The sequence below is a fragment of the Bombina bombina genome, chromosome 4 (genome assembly GCF_027579735.1).
Source record: "Bombina bombina isolate aBomBom1 chromosome 4, aBomBom1.pri, whole genome shotgun sequence".
Classification (NCBI taxonomy): Eukaryota; Metazoa; Chordata; class Amphibia; order Anura; family Bombinatoridae; genus Bombina; species Bombina bombina.
This window is the reverse complement of record NC_069502.1, coordinates 286,014,570-286,039,082: the sequence shown is the minus strand read 5'-3', so window position 1 is coordinate 286,039,082 and position 24,513 is coordinate 286,014,570. Positions and strand designations below refer to the sequence as shown.

General features: G+C 37.0%; 1 protein-coding gene across 1 annotated transcript in view; it reads right to left on the bottom strand.

Moving 5' to 3' along the window:
- The window catches only part of LOC128657326 (ceruloplasmin-like), a 352,838-nt gene that overhangs the window by 113,536 nt on the left and 214,789 nt on the right, over positions 1-24,513 (bottom strand). Inside the window, 2 exon segments of the mRNA XM_053711627.1 lie at positions 10,575-10,718; positions 19,854-19,993. Coding sequence (XP_053567602.1) covers positions 10,575-10,718; positions 19,854-19,993 — 284 coding nt within the window.

Below are 24,513 nucleotides of genomic sequence, written 5' to 3'. Positions count from 1 at the left end.
TCTGGTGCCCATGGCCGTTCCCCTGATCTGTAGAAAAAAAGAATCCAGAAACTGAAAATAATTGTGTTTTAAAATGAAATTAATAAGTGAGATCAGATATTCTTTTTGGTTTAAAGGCATATATAAATCTCTATTCAAATATATCGAGGTGGTGTTAATTCCCAAATCATGAGATATATTCGAATACAGTGATCCAACATCACATGTAAGCCAAAGATACTTCTTATTTTTATCCAATTGCACAAGAGAAAGTTTATTGAGCAGGTCTTTAGTGTCCTTAATGTAGGATGGTAAAGTGATGACATACCTCTGTAGGTAAATGTCTATATATTCTGACAATCTGTCGGTGATACTATTCATGCCAGCTATAATGGGTCTACCCGGAGGCTCTTTTTCATTCTTGTGCAATTTGGGTAGATGGTAATAGTAAGGTATGCTAGGATGGTCTGGGGTTAGGTATCTTTTCTCTTTTTTGGTGAGGATCTGTAAGTTAAGGCCTTGTTCCAATAAGGTGTTAAGAATTTTTGTATACTCTATGGTGGGATCATACTTTAGTTTAGTGTAATAATTGGTATCCTCTAGAATTCTACAAGCTTCTTTTACATAGTCAGAATAATTCTGCAGCACTATGCCACCGCCCTTATCTGCCTGGCGGACGACCAGATTCTGGTCGTCCATCAGACTTTTAAGGGCCCTGGCTTCGTTGGGCCAAGTTTTCTTTTTGCCCATAATCCTTTTTGGCATTGATTCGAAATCTTCTAAGACTAGTTGCTGATATAGGTCTATATAAGATACTTCTTCCTTGGGAGGATAAAATGATGAAGGGGGAGCCAATGAAGTATGTATTACTCCTTCAAAAAGTTCCTCCATTAGTGAGCTAGGATCATATGATATAACCGTAGAGGGATTTCTCATTTGACCTGAATTTAATAGTATAGGTGAACCCTCTGTATTATGTTTTCTCAAAGCCTTCATTGCGAAATATCTCTGAATTGATAATTTGCGTGTGTATTTATTCAAATCCACAAAAAGTTCAAAAATGTTATGCGGATTTGGAGGGCAATAGGAAAGACCTCTTCCCAGAACTCTCACCTCATCATCTGAGAGTATATGTGAAGAGAGATTAAATATGCCCTTTCTTAATTTTGTGAGTTTTTCTTTTTTGTTGGTTTTCCCTCTCCCTCGCCTTCCCCGTTTGGATGTGGTCTTTTCTTTTGATTTGGAGTAGGGTTCGGTCGCCTCCATAAGGGTGCGAGGTTCGAATTCTCTAAAAAAGGCCCAGATGAAGTAAGAGGGGTAGTAATGGCCTTTGATGTAGAGGGTCTTGCTTCTCTCAATTGATCAAATACCTCATCCTGCCCGGAGCTGAGGGCTTGAAATCTGTTATTGATGGGAATATAATTAGGGTTGTGATATTCCTGATATTGTGGTGTACCTCTATAATCCCTATCTGCATAGTTAGATCTATTATATAGAGGTTCTGAATTCCGGTTGGTACCCGGGCCCTCATTATATTGTTGGGTATCCTTATTACGGTTACCATTGTAGTCCCCATATTGGTTCCCACGTGGGTAACTAAATGAATTCTTTTGATTATTATTCCGATTGGAGTTGTAATAGGACTGATAGTTGTGATTATTTTTGTTTTTGTGACGTTGTACCACAGTCCAATCATTAACCTTATTGGGTTTATTTCTATTGTAAGTATAAACTTCCCCTTTACTGTAGTCTTCTTCATCTCTTTTAATTTTGTTGTTTTTGTTAGTTATGATTTCTGTCTGGTATTCGTCTACTGATTTAATCGTTTGAGTGTTAAGTTTATGGTATTCAGGATGTTCTTTGAACCCTTCTAGTTCTTTCTGGATGTTGTCTATTTCTACCCCTACCTCATCTACCAATAGCTGTCTATGGGAGATGAGTAGGTCAATGAGTTTGAAGGAACACTCATCTAAAATGCCATACCACTTAGTGAGCAAATCTGGGTTATTTTTAAAAGAGCAATTCTTAAAAACACGCAAACCCCTGGGGATCTGTTTCTTTTCTTTAGATTTCTTTAAACAGTCTAAATCCCACCAATGCCTATTCTCATTTTTGAGTAAGTCTTCCAACTTAGTAAACAGACTCTCTATACTAGCATTGGTGGCGGGGTCAACAATGATTCCTGTATTATTATCATCATGTGTGGTACTTTGTCTCCTTAAAGCTCTCTCAGAGGAAGACAACATATTAATGTGAGATGATAATAATAGAGGCAAGTGATAATAAAATATACCAACAGTTGTGAAGTATATACAAGAAAAAATAATAATATAAAATAATAAAGATAATATATAAAAATATATATAGAATATATATATATATATATATATATATATGTATGGTGAAAAGTAGCAGCTCTCCTATCAAACCGAAAACCAGGTAAATATAATACTATGCAAGAGTCACAGTGATAAGGCTATCACTGGGCCCCTATAGGAGGCGCTTATTTCCGGTATATATAAGTTGCTAGTGCAAAAAATAAAATGATGTTACAACTAGCATTAGAACAAAAAACAGTGTTATACACCAGTTTGCTAACACAGTACATAAAAAAACTAAAAACAAAAAATATTTTAAAAATATATACAATACAGTGGTATATAGAACCCAATCTGGAAAGTCCAGCGAAACTCTTTAAATGTCCATCAGTGTTTGAACAGGCTGCTCTCTGTCTTCACCCCACTGGATGATGTATTCTAAGACGTGAAACAAAAACAGAGGCGCCACATGTGTAGATCAATATAACCAGAAATCCAGTAAGAGTAGAATAAGGGTACTCACAAGCGAAGCGGCACTCTCTTGTGCCAGTAGGGGCGGGCTGGTTTTTTGCAGCAAACCAGCTGGCTGTGTGTCTGCCAGATGGATGGAGGGTGTTTGTCTCCTGGGTATCAAACACTGGTCCAAAACTGCAGAGGAAGGAGGAGGAAGAGCTACAGTGCCCTTAGGTTACTGCTATGAGGGTAGTAACACCAACACCAGACTTATGTAAAAGTATAAAATCAGTATTTTATTGTACAAAATAAAAATACCAAATGCTATAACAAATTACAGCTGGGTGATGACAACCTATCTCCCCATAGACCATACAATATTGCGACGCGTTTCTCGGGGAACACCCCGTTTCCTCAGGCTTGTATGTTTGTAGTATGCATGAATGCCCTTTATATAGGGTTTAGTAACCTAATGTTCAAATGAACCCTCCCCTTCCTTTACACAGATTAACCTATCATGTCCTTCCTTTCCAAACACTCCCCATTGTTGTGGATATGTGCTGTTAAATTAATTCTAATTATGTACCTCAGTTAAGTTTGAATTTGTATAACTTCATTTATCTCTAAGTCTCTAGTGTTCATATATAAATAAGTGGTTAGATCGATAATGGACTGTCTCGATCGTTCACTATGTATCATATTGTTTTCGTAAAAAACTAGCATATGTTCCGTGTCTGGCCAATAGGATTACGGCCATATCGGGGGCCTGTTCCGACATGGCAATCCCATTGGTTACATTCTAGGCTGCATGAAATGTAATCATGACGTGATGTCATGTGATCGAAGTTGTACCGAATTGTGCCAAATAGCTATTGCCGTAATTTACGTCTAAAAGAAATGACGTGTGATCACGTGATCATGACGTAATGTCATGTGATCGCAGTTGTGCCAAATAGCTATTGCCGTAATTTACGTCTAAAGGGAATGACGTGTGGTCACGTGATCACTGCGGCCCAAGCCTCTGTGGCTTAACCCCATTGTAGTTGCTAGGGGTGACATAATTACGCCTACATATGACTGTAGAGCCAATGAGGAAGCGCAATTGTAACTAATGTAATGTCACTGGTTATACATTTATCACTAGCGTAAAACTAATAATGATAGATGGGAAATTCAAGTTAAAAAGTGTATTACGCTGATAGTCCGATGTACACATTGTGGACCCATTGCAATATAATATCAATGTGAAATACACTGATTAGAGCCGTGTTTGTGAAAAAATACAATATAAAAAAGTGATTGGTATAACGAGGTCTATATGTTGACATAATAAAAAGTAATGTGTGTAATATACTGGAAATATTGCTATAGTGATCACTAATAAACAAATGATCATATGACTAACTAGTGAATGGTGCTCCGGATTGAAATAATAATATATGTGATAAAAATAACTATAATGAGGTGACGTTGACACCCAGTAGATAAGTGTGATGTGCTAATATACAGGGGTATTAGTGTAAGTGATATTAATGGGCTACATTAAATGTACAGGGGTATTAGTGTAAGTGATATTAATGGGCTATATCAAAGGTGTATTATATTTGGATAATACCATAAAGTGATAATATTGTTATCCTATGTTCACTGTGAATATGTAAATGTGCTACTAAAAGTGATAATAAATATGAGTGAAGAGTTAATATAATGAATTCGAACTGTTAGGATAAAAATGCTATATATAAAATACAATTAGTCTAAATTCCCAATGTATATACAAATGACTGTAGTGAGAATTTCTCTATGGATGAAATTTGTCTTTGGTTTGATATATATATAAAATTAGTGATTGTGAACTAACAACAATGGGGTGTCGAAAAGTCCAGCGAACAAAAAGCACATCTAACCAAATATATATTCTAACAGTTAGCCAAACATATATTGAATATACCAATATCTCATATATACATATGAACAAAGAATTCTACACAAATGCTGCAGAATCTATGACCTCGTTCAGGCCAATGGGAAATAAGCTATTGAATTTATAGATCCAATAGGTTTCTCTTTGTCTCAATTTGGAAAACCTATTGTATATATTGCTAGGAGGGATTCTTTCCAATGGTGTTATTTTAAATGAACATTTACCAGGAATATAACTATTACATATATGTCTAGACACACTATGTTTCAGCGATTTGGATTCAATGTTCCTCAGATGTTCACTCCATCTGGTCCTGACTTTTCTACAGGTCCTACCTATATACTGGATTCCACATTGGCAGGACAAGGCGTATATTATGTAGTTGGAATCACAGGACAATTGATTTCTAATGGGTATTACTTCTTTTGTGTGGTTAACTATTATGTCACTGTGACCATGTGTTATATATTTACACATGTGGCATCGTTTCTTTCCACATCTAAAGGTCCCTATTTTGCTGAAAATATGATTATTGTGGATCTGATCTCTCTGTCCTATGATATTAGTAGATCTCCTTTTTGACATCACCACCTTACTAGGGGCTAGTTTTTGTTTGTAAGTGGGGGCTCTCTTGAACACTAATTTAGGTTGTAATGGAAGAGTTTTCTTCAGAACGGGGTCTTTTAGAAGAATCGGCCAATGTTTTTTAAGGACTTTGTTAATGATTTTATGGTTAGAGTTGTATTGTGTAATAAACAAAGGTTGTTTATTAGCAAAGTTTTCCTTATCTCTGTCTTTTGTTTTGACTGAGGATAGTAATTGTTCCCTATGTAGGTTCTTGGCTTTCTCATAGCCTTTTGTGACTAAATCCGCGGGGTATCCTTTTTCAATAAATCTACATTTTAGGATCTGTGATTGCTGATTGTATTGGTCAATGGTGCTGCAGTTTCTTCGCAGTCTACAAAACTGACTAAAAGGAATGTTCGTTTTCCATTTAGTTAAATGGTTGCTAGAGAAGTGTAGAAAATTATTACAGTCCACCTTTTTAAAAAAAGTGGACGTGGATATATTCTCTTCTTGGTCCCAGGATAGAACGACATCCAGAAATTCTATACTTTCTTTTTGTAAATTGTGGGTGAAACTAATGCCCATATTGTTATCATTTAAATGTGATACAAAATCCAAGGCTTCTGATTCTAAACCATCAAAAATAAAAATCACGTCATCTATATAACGGCCATAGAACACCAGATTGCCCCTCCATTGCGAATTGTATATATAGTGATCTTCATAGCAACCCATAAAAAGGTTGGCAAAACTAGGGGCAAATCTGGTGCCCATGGCCGTTCCCCTGATCTGTAGAAAAAAAGAATTCAGAAACTGAAAATAATTGTGTTTTAAAATGAAATTAATAAGTGAGATCAGATATTCTTTTTGGTTTAAAGGCATATATAAATCTCTATTCAAATATATCGAGGTGGTGTTAATTCCCAAATCATGAGATATATTCGAATACAGTGATCCAACATCACATGTAAGCCAAAGATACTTCTTATTTTTATCCAATTGCACAAGAGAAAGTTTATTGAGCAGGTCTTTAGTGTCCTTAATGTAGGATGGTAAAGTGATGACATACCTCTGTAGGTAAATGTCTATATATTCTGACAATCTGTCGGTGATACTATTCATGCCAGCTATAATGGGTCTACCCGGAGGCTCTTTTTCATTCTTGTGCAATTTGGGTAGATGGTAATAGTATAATAAATACACACGCAAATTATCAATTCAGAGATATTTCGCAATGAAGGCTTTGAGAAAACATAATACAGAGGGTTCACCTATACTATTAAATTCAGGTCAAATGAGAAATCCCTCTACGGTTATATCATATGATCCTAGCTCACTAATGGAGGAACTTTTTGAAGGAGTAATACATACTTCATTGGCTCCCCCTTCATCATTTTATCCTCCCAAGGAAGAAGTATCTTATATAGACCTATATCAGCAACTAGTCTTAGAAGATTTCGAATCAATGCCAAAAAGGATTATGGGCAAAAAGAAAACTTGGCCCAACGAAGCCAGGGCCCTTAAAAGTCTGATGGATGACCAGAATCTGGTCGTCCGCCAGGCAGATAAGGGCGGTGGCATAGTGCTGCAGAATTATTCTGACTATGTAAAAGAAGCTTGTAGAATTCTAGAGGATACCAATTATTACACTAAACTAAAGTATGATCCCACCATAGAGTATACAAAAATTCTTAACACCTTATTGGAACAAGGCCTTAACTTACAGATCCTCACCAAAAAAGAGAAAAGATACCTAACCCCAGACCATCCTAGCATACCTTACTATTACCATCTACCCAAATTGCACAAGAATGAAAAAGAGCCTCCGGGTAGACCCATTATAGCTGGCATGAATAGTATCACCGACAGATTGTCAGAATATATAGACATTTACCTACAGAGGTATGTCATCACTTTACCATCCTACATTAAGGACACTAAAGACCTGCTCAATAAACTTTCTCTTGTGCAATTGGATAAAAATAAGAAGTATCTTTGGCTTACATGTGATGTTGGATCACTGTATTCGAATATATCTCATGATTTGGGAATTAACACCACCTCGATATATTTGAATAGAGATTTATATATGCCTTTAAACCAAAAAGAATATCTGATCTCACTTATTAATTTCATTTTAAAACACAATTATTTTCAGTTTCTGGATTCTTTTTTTCTACAGATCAGGGGAACGGCCATGGGCACCAGATTTGCCCCTAGTTTTGCCAACCTTTTTATGGGTTGCTATGAAGATCACTATATATACAATTCGCAATGGAGGGGCAATCTGGTGTTCTATGGCCGTTATATAGATGACCTGATTTTTATTTTTGATGGTTTAGAATCAGAAGCCTTGGATTTTGTATCACATTTAAATGATAACAATATGGGCATTAGTTTCACCCACAATTTACAAAAAGAAAGTATAGAATTTCTGGATGTCGTTCTATCCTGGGACCAAGAAGAGAATATATCCACGTCCACTTTTTTTAAAAAGGTGAACTGTAATAATTTTCTACACTTCTCTAGCAACCATTTAACTAAATGGAAAACGAACATTCCTTTTAGTCAGTTTTGTAGACTGCGAAGAAACTGCAGCACCATTGACCAATACAATCAGCAATCACAGATCCTAAAATGTAGATTTATTGAAAAAGGATACCCCGCGGATTTAGTCACAAAAGGCTATGAGAAAGCCAAGAACCTACATAGGGAACAATTACTATCCTCAGTCAAAACAAAAGACAGAGATAAGGAAAACTTTGCTAATAAACAACCTTTGTTTATTACACAATACAACTCTAACCATAAAATCATTAACAAAGTCCTTAAAAAACATTGGCCGATTCTTCTAAAAGACCCCGTTCTGAAGAAAACTCTTCCATTACAACCTAAATTAGTGTTCAAGAGAGCCCCCACTTACAAACAAAAACTAGCCCCTAGTAAGGTGGTGATGTCAAAAAGGAGATCTACTAATATCATAGGACAGAGAGATCAGATCCACAATAATCATATTTTCAGCAAAATAGGGACCTTTAGATGTGGAAAGAAACGATGCCACATGTGTAAATATATAACACATGGTCACAGTGACATAATAGTTAACCACACAAAAGAAGTAATACCCATTAGAAATCGATTGTCCTGTGATTCCAACTGCATAATATACGCCTTGTCCTGCCAATGTGGAATCCAGTATATAGGTAGGACCTGTAGAAAAGTCAGGACCAGATGGAGTGAACATCTGAGGAACATTGAATCCAAATCGCTGAAACATAGTGTGTCTAGACATATATGTAATAGTTATATTCCTGGTAAATGTTCATTTAAAATAACACCATTGGAAAGAATCCCTCCTAGCAATATATACAATAGGTTTTCCAAATTGAGACAAAGGGAAACCTATTGGATCTATAAATTCAATAGCTTATTTCCCATTGGCCTGAACGAGGTCATAGATTCTGCAGCATTTGTGTAGAATTCTTTGTTCATATGTATATATGAGATATTGGTATATTCAATATATGTTTGGCTAACTGTTAGAATATATATTTGGTTAGATGTGCTTTTTGTTCGCTGGACTTTTCGACACCTCATTGTTGTTAGTTCACAATCACTAATTTTATATATATCTCAAACCAAAGACAAATTTCATCCATAGAGAAATTCTCACTACAGTCATTTGTATATACATTGGGAATTTAGACTAATTGTATTTTATATATAGCATTTTTATCCTAACAGTTCGAATTCATTATATTAACTCTTCACTCATATTTATTATCACTTTTAGTAGCACATTTACATATTCACAGTGAACATAGGATAACAATATTATCACTTTATGGTATTATCCAAATATAATACACCTTTGATATAGCCCATTAATATCACTTACACTAATACCCCTGTACATTTAATATAGCCCATTAATATCACTTACACTAATACCCCTGTATATTAGCACATCACACTTATCTACTGGGTGTCAACGTCACCTCATTATAGTTATTTTTATCACATATATTATTATTTCAATCCGGAGCACCATTCACTAGTTAGTCATATGATCATTTGTTTATTAGTGATCACTATAGCAATATTTCCAGTATATTACACACATTACTTTTTATTATGTCAACATATAGACCTCGTTATACCAATCACTTTTTTATATTGTATTTTTTCACAAACACGGCTCTAATCAGTGTATTTCACGGCAATAGCTATTTGGCACAACTGCGATCACATGACATTACGTCATGATCACGTGATCACACGTCATTTCTTTTAGACGTAAATTACGGCAATAGCTATTTGGCACAATTCGGTACAACTTCGATCACATGACATCACGTCATGATTACATTTCATGCAGCCTAGAATGTAACCAATGGGATTGCCATGTCGGAACAGGCCCCCGATATGGCCGTAATCCTATTGGCCAGACACGGAACATATGCTAGTTTTTTACGAAAACAATATGATACATAGTGAACGATCGAGACAGTCCATTATCGATCTAACCACTTATTTATATATGAACACTAGAGACTTAGAGATAAATGAAGTTATACAAATTCAAACTTAACTGAGGTACATAATTAGAATTAATTTAACAGCACATATCCACAACAATGGGGAGTGTTTGGAAAGGAAGGACATGATAGGTTAATCTGTGTAAAGGAAGGGGAGGGTTCATTTGAACATTAGGTTACTAAACCCTATATAAAGGGCATTCATGCATACTACAAACATACAAGCCTGAGGAAACGGGGTGTTCCCCGAGAAACGCGTCGCAATATTGTATGGTCTATGGGGAGATAGGTTGTCATCACCCAGCTGTAATTTGTTATACCATTTGGTATTTTTATTTTGTACAATAAAATACTGATTTTATACTTTTACATAAGTTTGGTGTTGGTGTTACTACCCTCATAGCAGTAACCTAAGGGCACTGTAGCTCTTCCTCCTCCTTCCTCTGCAGTTTTGGACCAGTGTTTGATACCCAGGAGACAAACACCCTCCATCCATCTGGCAGACACACAGCCAGCTGGTTTGCTGCAAAAAACCAGCCCGCCCCTACTGGCACAAGAGAGTGCCGCTTCGCTTGTGAGTACCCTTATTCTACTCTTACTGGATTTCTGGTTATATTGATCTACACATGTGGCGCCTCTGTTTTTGTTTTTGTTTCACGTCTTATAATAATATGCTCTAATGTATTTTATTTTTGTTTTTTATCTATGAATAAATAAAAATATTGGTTGCATTTTGCACTTTGTTTTTAATATTTATTTATGAATCCACAATTCCCATGATTAAATTGTAATCACCTTCAGAACTGTTGGTTTTGTAGACTGCCCCTTCCATCTCTTTGCTGTAGCTCACTCCATGAGCCTGAATACTGTATGGCCGGCTTGCGTTATTCCTGAATGTCACTTTGATAGAATCTCCTACTTGTGCAAAAATAACTGGTCCTAGTTAAAATACAAAGCACAACGTGAGAAATAGTTAATATTTGTCTCAATATCTATAGTTAATATTTAATAAATATTACCAGCACATAGATCAATGAATATTGTTTGTCTATGAACAACATTTGAAGGAATAAATATTTTTCTTATCCAGTTACTGAATTACTCAGTGAGTTATCTATTGATGTGGTGAGAAGTTATAGTAATATCCTTTTTCTTTGGTCTTTACATTTTTGTGTTAATATTCTGACCTTCACTGACCTACACATAGGGTACCAATGTATTCAGGATAATGTAAAAGAGCAAACTGCAGTGACAACATGATTCCTATTTATTGTGTTAAAGGGACAGGAAACCCAACATTTTTCTTTCATGATTCAGATAAATACAATTTTAAACAAAATTCCAATTTACTTCTATTATATAGTTTGCTTTATTCTTTAGGTATCCTTTGTAGAAGAAATAGCAATGCACATGGGTGTGCCAAAAACACTAGGCATCTATGTGCAGCTACCAATCAGCAGCTCATGAGCCTATTTAGATTTTCAACAAAGGTTATCAAGAGAATGAAGCAAATTATATAATAGAAGTGAAATGAAAACTTTTTTTTTTAAATTGCCTGCTTTTTTGAATCATGAAAGAAAAAAAAAATTGTGTTTCATGTCCTTTAACATTCTGTTAAACATGGTTGGCAATCCTAAGCAAGCTGTTAAATATAATATTTAAAGAGGGGGAGTTTATTTTCATGAAGTCTTCTTGTACGTTCATAAAAAGGAAGGAACTTGGGGGAGTGTTTGAACAACCGCCATGATTGGTCGCAGAAATTAGGAGCTCCGGGTTTCAGACAGATAATCCGTCAGTTATCCACTGATTATTCTGACATCATTGCTATCATATGCAGGAGACTCATATTAGAACTCTCACTGATCTGCTAACTACGTTTATTTCTCTGCTATGATAAATCGAGAGCCCTAAATTGGACAGTTGGAGGCTGAGATGGCGGCCTACTTTGCTGTTTTCAACTTCCCGGATACCCGGGTTAAGCAGTTTAAACTACACTGCTAATTTTCTCTTAAGAGACATAAGACAGAAGAACATATTGTTTGTCATAGAAGCTTGCATACTGAGCTCACTTAAGGTGTTTGAAGATTTATTCCAGGTTTGCTTTGAAAAGTTAAAGTTGCGTTCCTCCCAGAACCACCCTACGCAGCAAACAATGTTCTTTGTACACTCAAAAGATAAGGTTGCCCATACATATAAGTCTCATAAACTCTGAAGGATGTAAGTAAAGCGGTGCCCCAATAGTTAGCAACGCTCAATATGTCCAATATCAGGAAAAATGGCAATTATATTTCAACACAGCTTGGTTAATGCAAAGTTCTTTGTGCTGCCTTGGAAAGTTTAGACAGCTGCCAAGACTTTAGTGACGTTCATCCTACTGTTACACCAAAGAACATAGAGGAGACGGAGCTTTACACTCAGCAATACCTACCGACAGGAAGCAGTATTATGCTAGAGGATGGCGTTCACTATGATCCAGTAGTAGGAATGTACAGTGATGAGTTCAACTTACCCCACACGTTGTCCATATCCCAAGAGACCAGCCGACAGAAAATTCTGATTGTGGAACTTACTCCTCTTATAGTCATTTGGGGTTCTGATGTCCGTACCGCCCGGTCTGCCTACTTTGCCTCCTTTGATATTGAGCCTGACACTGCCAAGGACAGCTGGAATGCACACTCGAGTGGAAGCTGTCTGACAGAGATAGGGTACTATGTAGGGTGGGATAGGGTTAAACTAGACATCTCGGGCTGAGCGTCTAGTGCTCAAGGTGCTGTAGGCCAGGAATCTATTACTATGTGTCAGCAAGTCAAGAACTCTTATTTTTTTCTCCTTATGCCCGGAGATCATACACTCAAGAGCAACCTGAAGTGAGACAGATAATCTCCAGCTCCACTGTTGCTATCACTTGTCATATAACATGTGAAGGGTAACAAGTTAGGTCATGGGTATTGTGGTAGCCTATATAAATGACCGTTAATCTCTACATTGCCTTTATTCACTACTCAACATTATTTAAAATGTTTAAAATGCCAGTTTTGCTTTGAAAACTATATAGCCAACCATCTTGCTATCCTAAAACTGCTGAGCAGCAGCACATTCTGTTAAGATTCTCGTTTGGATAGCGACTTTGGCATAGATGGTCAGGCTGCTCATTTTATAAATATAGTTTATGTCCCTTTAGTTTGCCGTTACCTAGACTAGTAACATTAAAATTCTAACTTACGGCCAGATTACGAGTTTTGCGGTATGAGGGGTGCGGTACTAACTTGCACCTTATTGTCACTGCTCACTTACCTACAGCGGTGGTATTACAGGTATTTATAAACCCGGCGTTAAAAGTCGAGAAGTGACCGTAGAGAAAAATTGTGCTCCATACCGCACTCCAATACTAGCGCTGCTTAAATCAGCGGTGATCTGGTTGTACGTGCTCGTGCACAATTTCCCCATAGACATCAATGGGGAGAGTCGGCTGAGAAAAAGTCTAACACCTGCAATAAAGCAGCGTAAAGCTCCGTAACGCAGCCCCATTGATTCCTTTGGGGAAACACATTTTATGTTTACACCTAACACCCTAACATGAACCCCGAGTCTAAACACCCCTAATCTTACACTTATTACCCCTAATCTGCTGCCCCCGACATCGCTGACACCTACATTATACTGACATCGGACATACGGACATCGCCACCACTATAATAAACATATTAACCCCTAAACCGCCGCACTCCTGCATCGCAAACACTAGTTAAATAGTATTAACCCCTAATCTGCCGTCCCTAACATCGCCGCCACCTACCTACATTTATTAACCCCTAATCTGCCTCCCCCAACGTTGCCGCCACTATACTAAATTTATTAACCCCTAAATCTAAGTCTAACCCTAACACCTCCCAACTTAAATATAATTAAATTAAATCTTAATCAAACTTACTATTAATAAATAAATAATTCCTATTTAAAAATAAATACTTACCTGTAAAATAAACCCTAAGCTAGCTACAATATAACTAATAGTTACATTGTATCTAGCTTAGGGTTTATTTTTATTTTACAGGCAAGTTTGTATTTATTTTAACTAGGTAGAATAGTTACTAAATAGTTATTAACTATTTACTAACTACCTAGCTAAAATAAATACAAATTTACCTGTAAAATAAAACCTAACCTGAGTTACACTAACATCTAACACTACACTACAATTAAATAAAATACCTAAATTAAATAAATTAAATACAATTACATAAATTACAAAAAACAAACAAACACTAAATTACACAAAATAAAAAACAAATTACAAGATATTTAAACTAATTACACCTAATCTAATAGCCCTATCAAAATTAAAAAAGCCCCCCAAAATAAAAAAAACCCTAGCCTAAACTAAACTACCAACAGCCCTTTAAAGGGCCTTTTGCGGGGCATTGCCCCAAAGAAATCAGCTCTTTAACCTGTTAAAAAATACAAACACCCCCCAACCAGTAAAACCCACCAGCCACACAACAAAACCCCCCAAATAAAACCCTAACTAAAAAAAAACTAAGCTCCCCATTGCCCTGAAAAGGGCATTTGGATGGGCATTGCCCTTAAAAGGGCATTTGGCTCTATTGCAGCCCAAAGTCCTAACCTAAAAATAAAACCCACCCAATAAACCTTTAAAAAAACCTAACACTAACCCCTGAAGATCCACTTACAGTTTTGAAGATCCGACATCCATCCTCAACGAAGCCGTGAGAAGTCCTCAACGAAGCGGCAAGAAGTCCTCAACGAAGCCGGGAGAAGTCTTCTTCCAAGCCGGGAGAAGTCTTCATCCAAGCCGGGAGAAGTGGTCCTCCAGATGGGCAGAAGTCTTCACCCAGACGGCATCTTCTATCTTCATCCATCCGGCGCGGAGCGGCTCCATCTTCAAGACATCCGGCGCGGAGCATTCTCTTCCAACGAAGTCTTCTTCCCGAATGAATGTTTCTTTAAATGACATCATCCACGATGGCGTCCCTTATATTCCGATTGGCTGATAGAATTCTATCAGTCAATCGGAATTAAGGTTGAAAAAATCCTATTGGCTGATCCAATCAGCCAATAGAATTGAGCTTGCATTCTTGGAACAGCCAATAGAATGCGAGCTCAATCCTATTGGCTGTTATCCTATTGACTCGTAATAGCAGCGGTAGTAAAAAAGCAGCGTTATGAGGCTTAACGCTGCTTTTTTACTCATAACGCAAAACTCGTAATCTAGCCGTAAGTTTGTATATTAGCTCAGTTATTCTCTATCATAAAAAGAATTATGTTACTGTCATTCCTTTTTCATTTTAAATTCAGCAATATTTAACTCTTTAAGTAGAGATTTAATGGTCATTGTTAGGCTATGCATGTATTTATGTGCAGAGATTGGCCAATTTCTTACTTATAATACATAGGACTGTCCTTTTTAATCTGCCCTTAAACTGGACTTTCTTCTTACACAACACACTGGTTCTTAATTTGAATGCCCTAGTACAGCTGGTCGTTAAGCCGTACCCTGTACGATGCTGCTGTTCTAGGCCTCTCTCTGCTGCAATCTCGCTAAAAGTAGTGAGATCGCACTTTTTCTGCATGCCCTACGAGTGTGGCAGGGCAGAGGTACCGGTAGTGCCGATCGTTGATGGTGTGGAAGGGTTAGTCAAAAGGCGGGTGGGCGTCCCATCGCTGGAGAGAGGCAGTAAAAAAAAAAGCTAAGTGCGACAGGGAGAGATCATAAGAGTGAATGGGGGCATAAGAGGGCATCAGAGGGTAGGGAAAGGTTATTGGAGGGGGAGGTGGGTAAATGAGGGAGAGGGGAGGGAGTTGGGCAGCTACTCTACAGAAAAAAAATGTTTTCAATTTATTATTATTATTAAAATAAAAAAAAGAACACACAAAATTATAGAAAACTGGGTACTGGCAGACAGCTGCCAGTACCTAAGATGGCGGGAATTAGTTAGAAGGGGAGGGTTAGAGAGCTTTTTGGGAGGGATCAGAGAGGTGGGAAGGTAACGGGGTAATACTACACTAAGGAAAATAATAACAATAATAAAAAAAAGTGTAAAACTGCATACTGGCAGACTGTCTGCCAGTACTTAAGGTGGGGGTGACTACTGGGGGGTGGGGAAGAGTGCTATTTGAGAGGGATCAAGGGGTGGGAAGTGTCAGGTTGGAGGGTAATCTCTACACTAAAGCTAAAATTAACCTTACAAGCTACCTGATTAACCCCTTCACTGCTGGGAATAATTTAGTGTGGTGCATAGCTGCAATTAGCAACCTTCTAAATACTAAAAAGCAATGGCAAATCCATATATGTCTGCTATTTCTGAACAAAGAGGAACCTAGAGAAGCTTTTACAACCATTTATGCCATTATTGCACAAGATATTTGTAAATAATTTCCGTGAGAAACCTAAAATTTGTGAAAAATTATTTTTTATTTGATTGCATTTGGCGGTGAAATGGTGTCATGAAATATACCAAAATGGGCCTAGATCAATACCTTGGGTTGTCTACTAAACCAAAATATATATTTTTGATAGGTAAATAAAAAACAAAAAAAAACCCAAAGCTCTATTTCTGTTTAAATGTAGTGATGGCAAAAATGCTAAAAATGCTCTGGTCTTTTGGGGAAGTTTTAGTCTGAAATGCCTGGTCCTTAAAGGGTTAATGTCTGTTTACTCTTTCGTGATTCAGATAGGGCATGTAATTTTAAGAGAGTTTTCAATTTACTTCTGTCATCACATTTACTTAATTTTCTTGGTTTCCATGGTCAAATCCCTGATTGGTGGCTACACACATATGCCACTTGTCATTGGCTCACCAGCTGTGTGCAACTAGATCCCAGAAGTGCATTGCTGCTCTTAAGCTTACTTTGACTATGTGCTTAGCCTTCTCAGACGTTAACTACATAGTTATATGCTGGCAACAGTAAAATAACATGCTCTAATGTATTTTATTTTTGTTTTTTTATCTATAAATAAATAAAAAATATTGGTTGCATTTTGCACTTTGTTTTTAATATTTATTCTTGAATTCACAATTCCTATGATTAAAATTGTAATTACCTTCAGAAATGTTGGTTTTGTAGACTGCCCCTTCCATCTCAATGAGCCTGAATACTGTATGGCCGGCTTGTGTTTTTCCTGAATGTCACTTTGAAAACTATATAGCCAACCATCTTGCTATCCTAAAACTGGAATTTCTTCTGACACAACACACTGGTTCTTAATTTGAATGCCCTAGTACAGCTGCTAACAGGAACCAGGTGGAGGTCACATCCTAATCCCAACATAATCCCAATCATTTTGTCCACTAGTAGAATGAATGTAGTCATTATGAAGGGGGGGGGGGGGTGCATATATTAGGATACCTCATGAAATGTTGTGTGCACCTTAAGTGACCAGGGTTCTCCTTCTAACCATTCTTGTAAGCCAATATCTCTGTACTACATTTTAATTCAATGTATTAGTTATCACATGCATTGTTATAATTCTCTGTAAATCTTTGAATAACTGAGTCCTAGCAATCTATATGAGAAGTTTTATTTTTTTCTTTAAGGTATAAAAGTGACCATTGTGATAACTAAAATGTAACATCGCAATAATTTTTAAACTGGGTATTATTATTATTCTCTGTGAATCTTCAGAAGGCACTATTACTGTGTCATACTTATATCAGGTGTCAAGGGGCCCAAAAGTGTCCGACACTGTCACTATCATATGTCTTTCACCTTTCATAACTAAATCGCCCAAAAGTGGCCAGCCAAATAGTCATTCATTCAAGATATTCTTACTGTAAAATGGAGGTTTGAGAAGCCTATATCTTGTCACTTATTATTTTTCATACTTATATCAGTGACTATTGTTCAGCTAAATTTTTGTCATTACTGTTATATGGCGATCATTTTATGCTTTATCTTTCGCAAAACCTCAATAAAAGATTATTTAATAATAAAAAAAAAAAAAAAAAAAAGAAGGAAGGAACTACCCCAATCTTTAGTTTAAAGGGACACTGAACCCAAATTTTTTCTTTCATGATTCAGATAGTTCTAATTTACTCCTATTATCAAATGTTCTTTGTTCTCTTGCTATCTTTATTTTAAAAGCAGGAATATAAATCTTAGCAGCCAGCCCATTTTAGGTTCAGCACCATAATTAGCGCTTGCTTATTGGAGGCTTACATTTACCCACCAATAAGCAAGCATAACCCAGGTTCTCAACCAAAAATGGGCTGGCTCCTATGCATCACATTCCTGCTTTTTAAATAAAGATAGCAAGAGAACGAAGAAAAATTAATAATAGGAGTAAATTAGAAATTGCTTAAAATTGCATGCTCTATCTGAATATTGAAAGATTTTTTGGGGTTTAGTGTCCCTTTAAGTAATTTTAAACACCCCTGTAACTATTTAAAGGTTTTATTCCCTGGAATTTACTATAGGAAGCACTAACACTCCTCTGTTGAGGTTTAAAGGGACATGAAACCTAAGAGCATGGGATTTTAACAACTTTACTTTTATCATTTAATTTGGTTTTTTTTTCTCTTGGTATCCTTTGATGAATAGGATACCAAGGTAGGTTTAGAAGATACTGATTGGTGGCAGCATATATATGTCTCATGTTATTTGCTCACCTAATGTGTTCAGCTAGCTCTCAGTAGTGCATCTTCAACAAAGGATACCAAAGGATGAAGCAAATTAGTTAATAGAAATAAATTGTAAAGTTTGTATGTTCTATCTGAAACATGAAAGAAAAAATGTGTGTTTCATGTTCTTTTAAGAGAAGTACATTTACTACTGCTTTGGGAAATTGAAAACAAGAATTAGTGTCACATAAATGTAAAAAACAATATATGCTGAAATGTGCAGATTAGATAACAGAAGAAACAAATGATAAATTATATGCTCCCTAAACTATGGGGTTGATCCTTTTGTGTGTTAAATTCCTGATTTCAGGATAGAAACTGGAAGTTCCCTCAAAACAAAGAGATACAATAGCCCTCTTATACCTCTTAGGGTTATAGAAAAGTTATTTTGTAGTAGCCCACATTGAATACTTATTTACATGTGTGAGATTAACCTATTGCAATCCCATTTAGGAGCTGAATAATTTAGAAGCAAGCACTAAAATGTACTGTTGTGACATTGTGAAAAATATATGTTTCCCTGGAATTGTAAATTTGGATATAATATAATTATAGATATTAAACTATCCCAATTATCATCCATTCATCAGGTGTGTTGTTATTTTGAGGATCTTTTTTCAAAATAATTGAGCAAATTGAATAATAATTAGAAATAAAACAGAAGATATAATTAAAAATATTTTTAAACATGTTTTTTTTGTAAGAGCTGTAAAATACTAGTGGCTGATTCCCATGCTAAATTATTTTTACTGTTTCCCTTAGACAGCTTTCTTCGATACCAGGCAACAGCAACCTTTGCAACCCTTTTTTTCAAACAGCATAGACGTCTCTGTAGGGGGAGGGCTGAGGGCAATGTGTAGGTCTTTAGCATTGACAATTATTATTGGCCCTCGATCTCATCTGCTTATGACTGAGCACACCCCCAATTATTGATTTCTGGAGATGCAAATGAGTAACAGTTCTAGTTAATTAGATTTCATATCAAAACCTTTTCAATTGCCCCTTCCCAATAGTATTATTTTTTTTACACAAGCTTCTAATGCTCGTAAACCTAGAATGTCTACAATTATTTAGATGTTTAATTAATAAAAAGACACTCCTTATGTTATATAGAAAAGATTATTTTGGTTTTCATAAAAGAATGGAAAATATTAAACTGTATTATGAAACATCTCAATGTATTGTCTATTGTTACTTCAGATTGGAAAGCATCCACATAATATGCAAACCTGTTCACACACATTTCTAGTTAAATAAGATTTGGCTGTTTCCTTGCCTTCCTTTAGTGCTCAGATATTTTGTGTTTCACCAAATTTTTTAAACCAATAGTCACTTCCCTTTCTCGTGAACAAATATACTTTTGCTTTATATAATCAACAACCCTACATGAAAAAATAATACTTTAGGTATACAACAAGAATATGTGAAAAATTACCCAGGATTCCAAGGTGAACTTCTTCATAGGACTTCGTTTTTTGTTTTGTGAAAGTTGAATCTGTATATTCCACATATACAGCCTTTTTATAGGATCCTCCAATTCTTTCATCATTTTGCTCGAAAAAGGCAACTGATTCACTGTGAATATTAACAGTAACATAAATACAAACAAGAAGTCTATAAAAAATAATTATTAATAAAATTAAGGGAATAGCAGCATTAAAATAGCCTGTGCTAATATCTCTTAGTAGAGTAAGTACAGGTAAGTATTAAATATTACAATAACTGCAGGAGGCCAAATTCCAGTGTAGAAATTTTGCTGGCAGACCTTAGTGACTACAATCCAGATACAGCAAGAATAACACCACAAAAAATGGCCCTAAATGATATCCATTCGAAAGGGTAGTTTCACACCCCTCCTGTGTGGTTGCTCAACTTAAAGGGACACTAAAAACAAATATTTTTCTTTCATAATTCAGACAGAGCGTGCAATTTTAAGCAACGTTCTAATTTACTCCTATTACCAATTTTTCTTTGTTCTCTTGTTATCTTTATTTAAAAAGCAGGAATGTGATGCATAGGAGCCAGCCCATTTTTGGTTGAGAACCTGGGTTATACTTGCTTATTGGTGGGTAAATGTAAGCCTCCAATAAGCAAGCACTATCCATGGTGCTGAACCTAAAATGGGCTGGCTTTTAAAAAAAGATAGCAAGAGAACGAAGTAAATTTGATAATAGGAGTAAATTAAAAAGTTGCTTAAAATTGTATGCTCTATCTGAATCATGAAAGAAAAAAATTGTGTTCAGTGCCCCTTTAACACATCTCTTCTTCAAAGACTGCAAGGTGCCCAGTCTAGAAAGCCTCCTGAAGCCCACACGGCTCCCAATGTCTTCTTTGTACCTCTGAACCTACGTACCCCTGTGCTATCCTGGGCTCATGATAGTAAACTGTCAGGATATCCAGGTTTGACAAGACCTTTTAAAGGGACACTGAACCCACATTTTTTATTTCATGATTCAGATAAAGAGGGCAATTTTAAGCAACTTTCTAATTTACTCCTATTATCAATTTTTCTTTGTTCTCTTGCTATCTTTATTTGAAAAAGAAGGCATCTAAGCTTTTTTATTATTATATTTTTTATTATTTTATTATTATTATTTATTATTCAGCACTCTGGACAGCACTTTTTATTGGTGGATGAATCTATCCACCAATCAGCAAGAACAACCCAGGTTGTTCACCAAAAATGGGCCGGCATCTAAACTTACATTCTTGCAATTCAAATAAAGATACCAAGAGAATGAAGAAAATTTGGTAATAGGAGTAAATTAGAAAGTTGCTTAAAATGTCATGCTCTATCTGAATCACAAAAGAAAAAAATTGGGTTCAGTGTCCCTTTAAGCTTCCCCAACATTTATGGTGGCCTACCATGAAGTCTGATGCTCAGGATTATGTGAAAGCCTGCACTACTTGTGCTGCCAATAAGACTCCCAGATCCTTGCCTCCTGGCTTGCTCCAACTGATGTCCAGTCCTAAATAAACGTCGACACACATAACAATGGATTTCATTGTGGATCTCCCTTCTTCTGACCATCAGCTGATCATCTGAGTTGTGGTGGATCGATTTTCCATATTGGCTCACTTTGTATCCTTAAAGAAACTGTCATCTGCCCAAGAATTATCATCTCTTTTACTGTTACATGTGGTACGACTACATGGCATTCCCGTGAATATTGTTTCCAACAGAGGTCCACAAGTAATCTCTACTTTTTGGAGAGCCTTTTGCAAATTGATTGGAACCACTGTTTCCTTGTCTTCTGGCTACCATCCTCAGACTAATGGGCTGACTGAGAGAGTGAACCAAGATCTCAAAGCCTATCTCAGAACTTTTGTTAATTCTCTCCATACCAACTGGTCTGAATTGTTACCCCTATCTGAGCTGGCAAAGAATACTCATTGGCACTCCTCTCTACGATGTTCTCCATTTCAAGCCACAGCAGGTTACCAACCTTGTGTCTTTCCTCTTTCTGCTCAGTCCACAGGGGTTCCTGCTGCAGACCAACACGTTACTAACCTCACTATTCATTGGCAACGTATTCGCTCTCAGTTATGTTCAGCTGTCTCCAGATACAAGAGGTTTGCTGATCATCATAGAGCTTCTGTTCATGCCTATTTGGTAGGTGAATGTGTTTGGGTCTCTACTCGACATATGCGTCTACGTCAACCCAGTTACAAATTAGGGCCTAGGTTTATCGGTCCTTACAAGGTCCTTAAAACACTGTCTCCTGTTGCCTACAATGTGGCCTTGCCTGCGCATACACCCAGTCTTTCACATCTCACTACTCAAGCCATACATCAGGAACAGACATACTCGACTCAGACCTCCTCCTCCTCCACTCTTAATTCATGGTGAACCTGAGTACGAGGTTGCTAGGATCCTGGACTCCAGATACAGGCGCAGGCAACTGCAGTACCTCATGCATTGGAAGGGTTACTCTGTGGCAGGTCGTTCCTGGATTCCTGCCCGTGATGTGCATGCTCCTTCTTTGGTCTCCAGGTTTCATGCTGCTCATCCCTCCATGCCGACTTTGGTTCTCGGAGGTAACCCTTAGGAAGGGGGCTATGTCACACCATTGCCACGCCACTGCTCGCTATGACTGTTGCCATAGACACGGCAGTGGTGACTCGTTGCTATGGCCATTGCCATAGATGCAGGTGGTGGTTCAGAGCGTGCGGCGATGACGTACTCCATTCACCTTACATCACTGCCCAAGTATTGGTGTTACTGTGTGTGTTCCTGGGTGCTATTATCTGTATATGCTGGACTGTTATTATGTTACTGAACTCTGCCTGTCTGACTACTCTGCTTGCTTAACCCCTCAAGTACTGGATTGCTACAATGTTGCTGTCCTCTGCTTTCTGACTATTCTGCTTGCTTAACCCCTATATACTGGATTGCCATAACGTTGCTGAACTCTGCCTGTCTGACTACTCTGAGTGCTTAACCCCTAAAGTACTGGATTGTTATACTGTTGCTGAACTCTGCCTATCTGACCACTCTGCCTGCTTAACCCCTGAACTATTGGATTGCTTTACTGTTACCAAGCTCTGCCTGCCTGACCATTCTATTGGTTTATCCATGAACTGTTATATTACTGGATTTCCTTTGTTGCTGACTCCTGCCTGTTTCCAGTCCTTCTATTGGTTTATCCCTGAACTGCCATGCTGCTGGATTTCCTTCCTGTTGCCGCTAAAGACTACCCTGTCTACTGAGTACTGCTTCCTCATTTTACAAACTTTCTCTGCTCTGGGATATTTCTTATCATTTCATCTTGAAGCTGGGATAAGAAGACTACTGGCCAAGTTTGGTCTGATAGAGGAATATCCCACAAGCTTTACAAGCTGTTCATAAAAGCGTATATAGAAAGAGGGAGCGCCAGCTATAGGCTAAAGTATCAGAATAACAAAATAATATTAAAATATTAAAATACATTTATTACATTCACATAAACTAGGGTACCCTATGTACATATAACAATTCGATTGAAAACAATTAAAAAATAGTTAAAAACAATAGAGTAAGTGCCCCTCAGGAGAGAGGGGAATACCAAAACATATAAACACAAAAAGATGTGTATTAAAAGTCTTAAATGATATAAAAAGTCTTAATAAGTGTTGTCTCCTACTAAACGAATTTGTATAATATACAAGACACTATTACCCCAGATAAAACGGAAATTCTACAGACATACTTAGACAACATTAACATACCATCCATTACCGATGAACATAAACTACTATTAGATTCTCCTATTACCCTACGCGAAATCGCTTTAGTTATTCAATCACTACCAAATGGTAAATCACCAGGCCCAGATGGCCTTACGGCAAAATTCTATCAACTGTTACAGAAACAGATAAATCCCCATCTTCTATCATTATACACTGGTATAGATAATGGAAGTGCTCTTTCTAGTTCCCTACTAGAAGCAATGATCACAGTTGTTCCAAAACCAGGTAAATCAAGCGAGGTAGTAGGCAATTACAGGCCAATATCACTCCTAAATATAGACTTAAAAATTTACGCCAAGATTTTAGCGAATAGGATGAGTAATATACTACCCGATATTATACACCCGGATCAGGTGGGCTTCATTAAAGGACGTGAGGAGAAAGACAACACCATAAGACTACTCCATTCTCTACACTTCGCATCCTCCAACCATACACCACTAGTAGTGCTTTCAACAGATGCTGAAAAGGCATTTGACAGAGTGGACTGGCAATTTATGTGGTCCACTCTGTCAAAATTTGGTTTTACCGCAAAATTTATTAACAGAATACAGGCCCTCTACCACAATCCTATAGCTAAAGTAAAAATAAATAACACCATCTCACGTTCCTTCCCTATAACTAATGGCACTCGCCAAGGATGCCCACTCTCCCCCCTATTGTTTGCACTCACAGTCGAAATTCTCGCAATACAAATCAGAGACAATCCACAAATTCAGGGACTGAAGTTTGGTGGAGTAGTCCAGAAATGCCTCCTGTTCGCAGATGATGTGATACTCACATTACAAACCCCAAACGTATCCTTACCGGCCCTCATAGACACATTAAAAAGATATAAAACAGTCTCCAACTTCTCCATCAATATG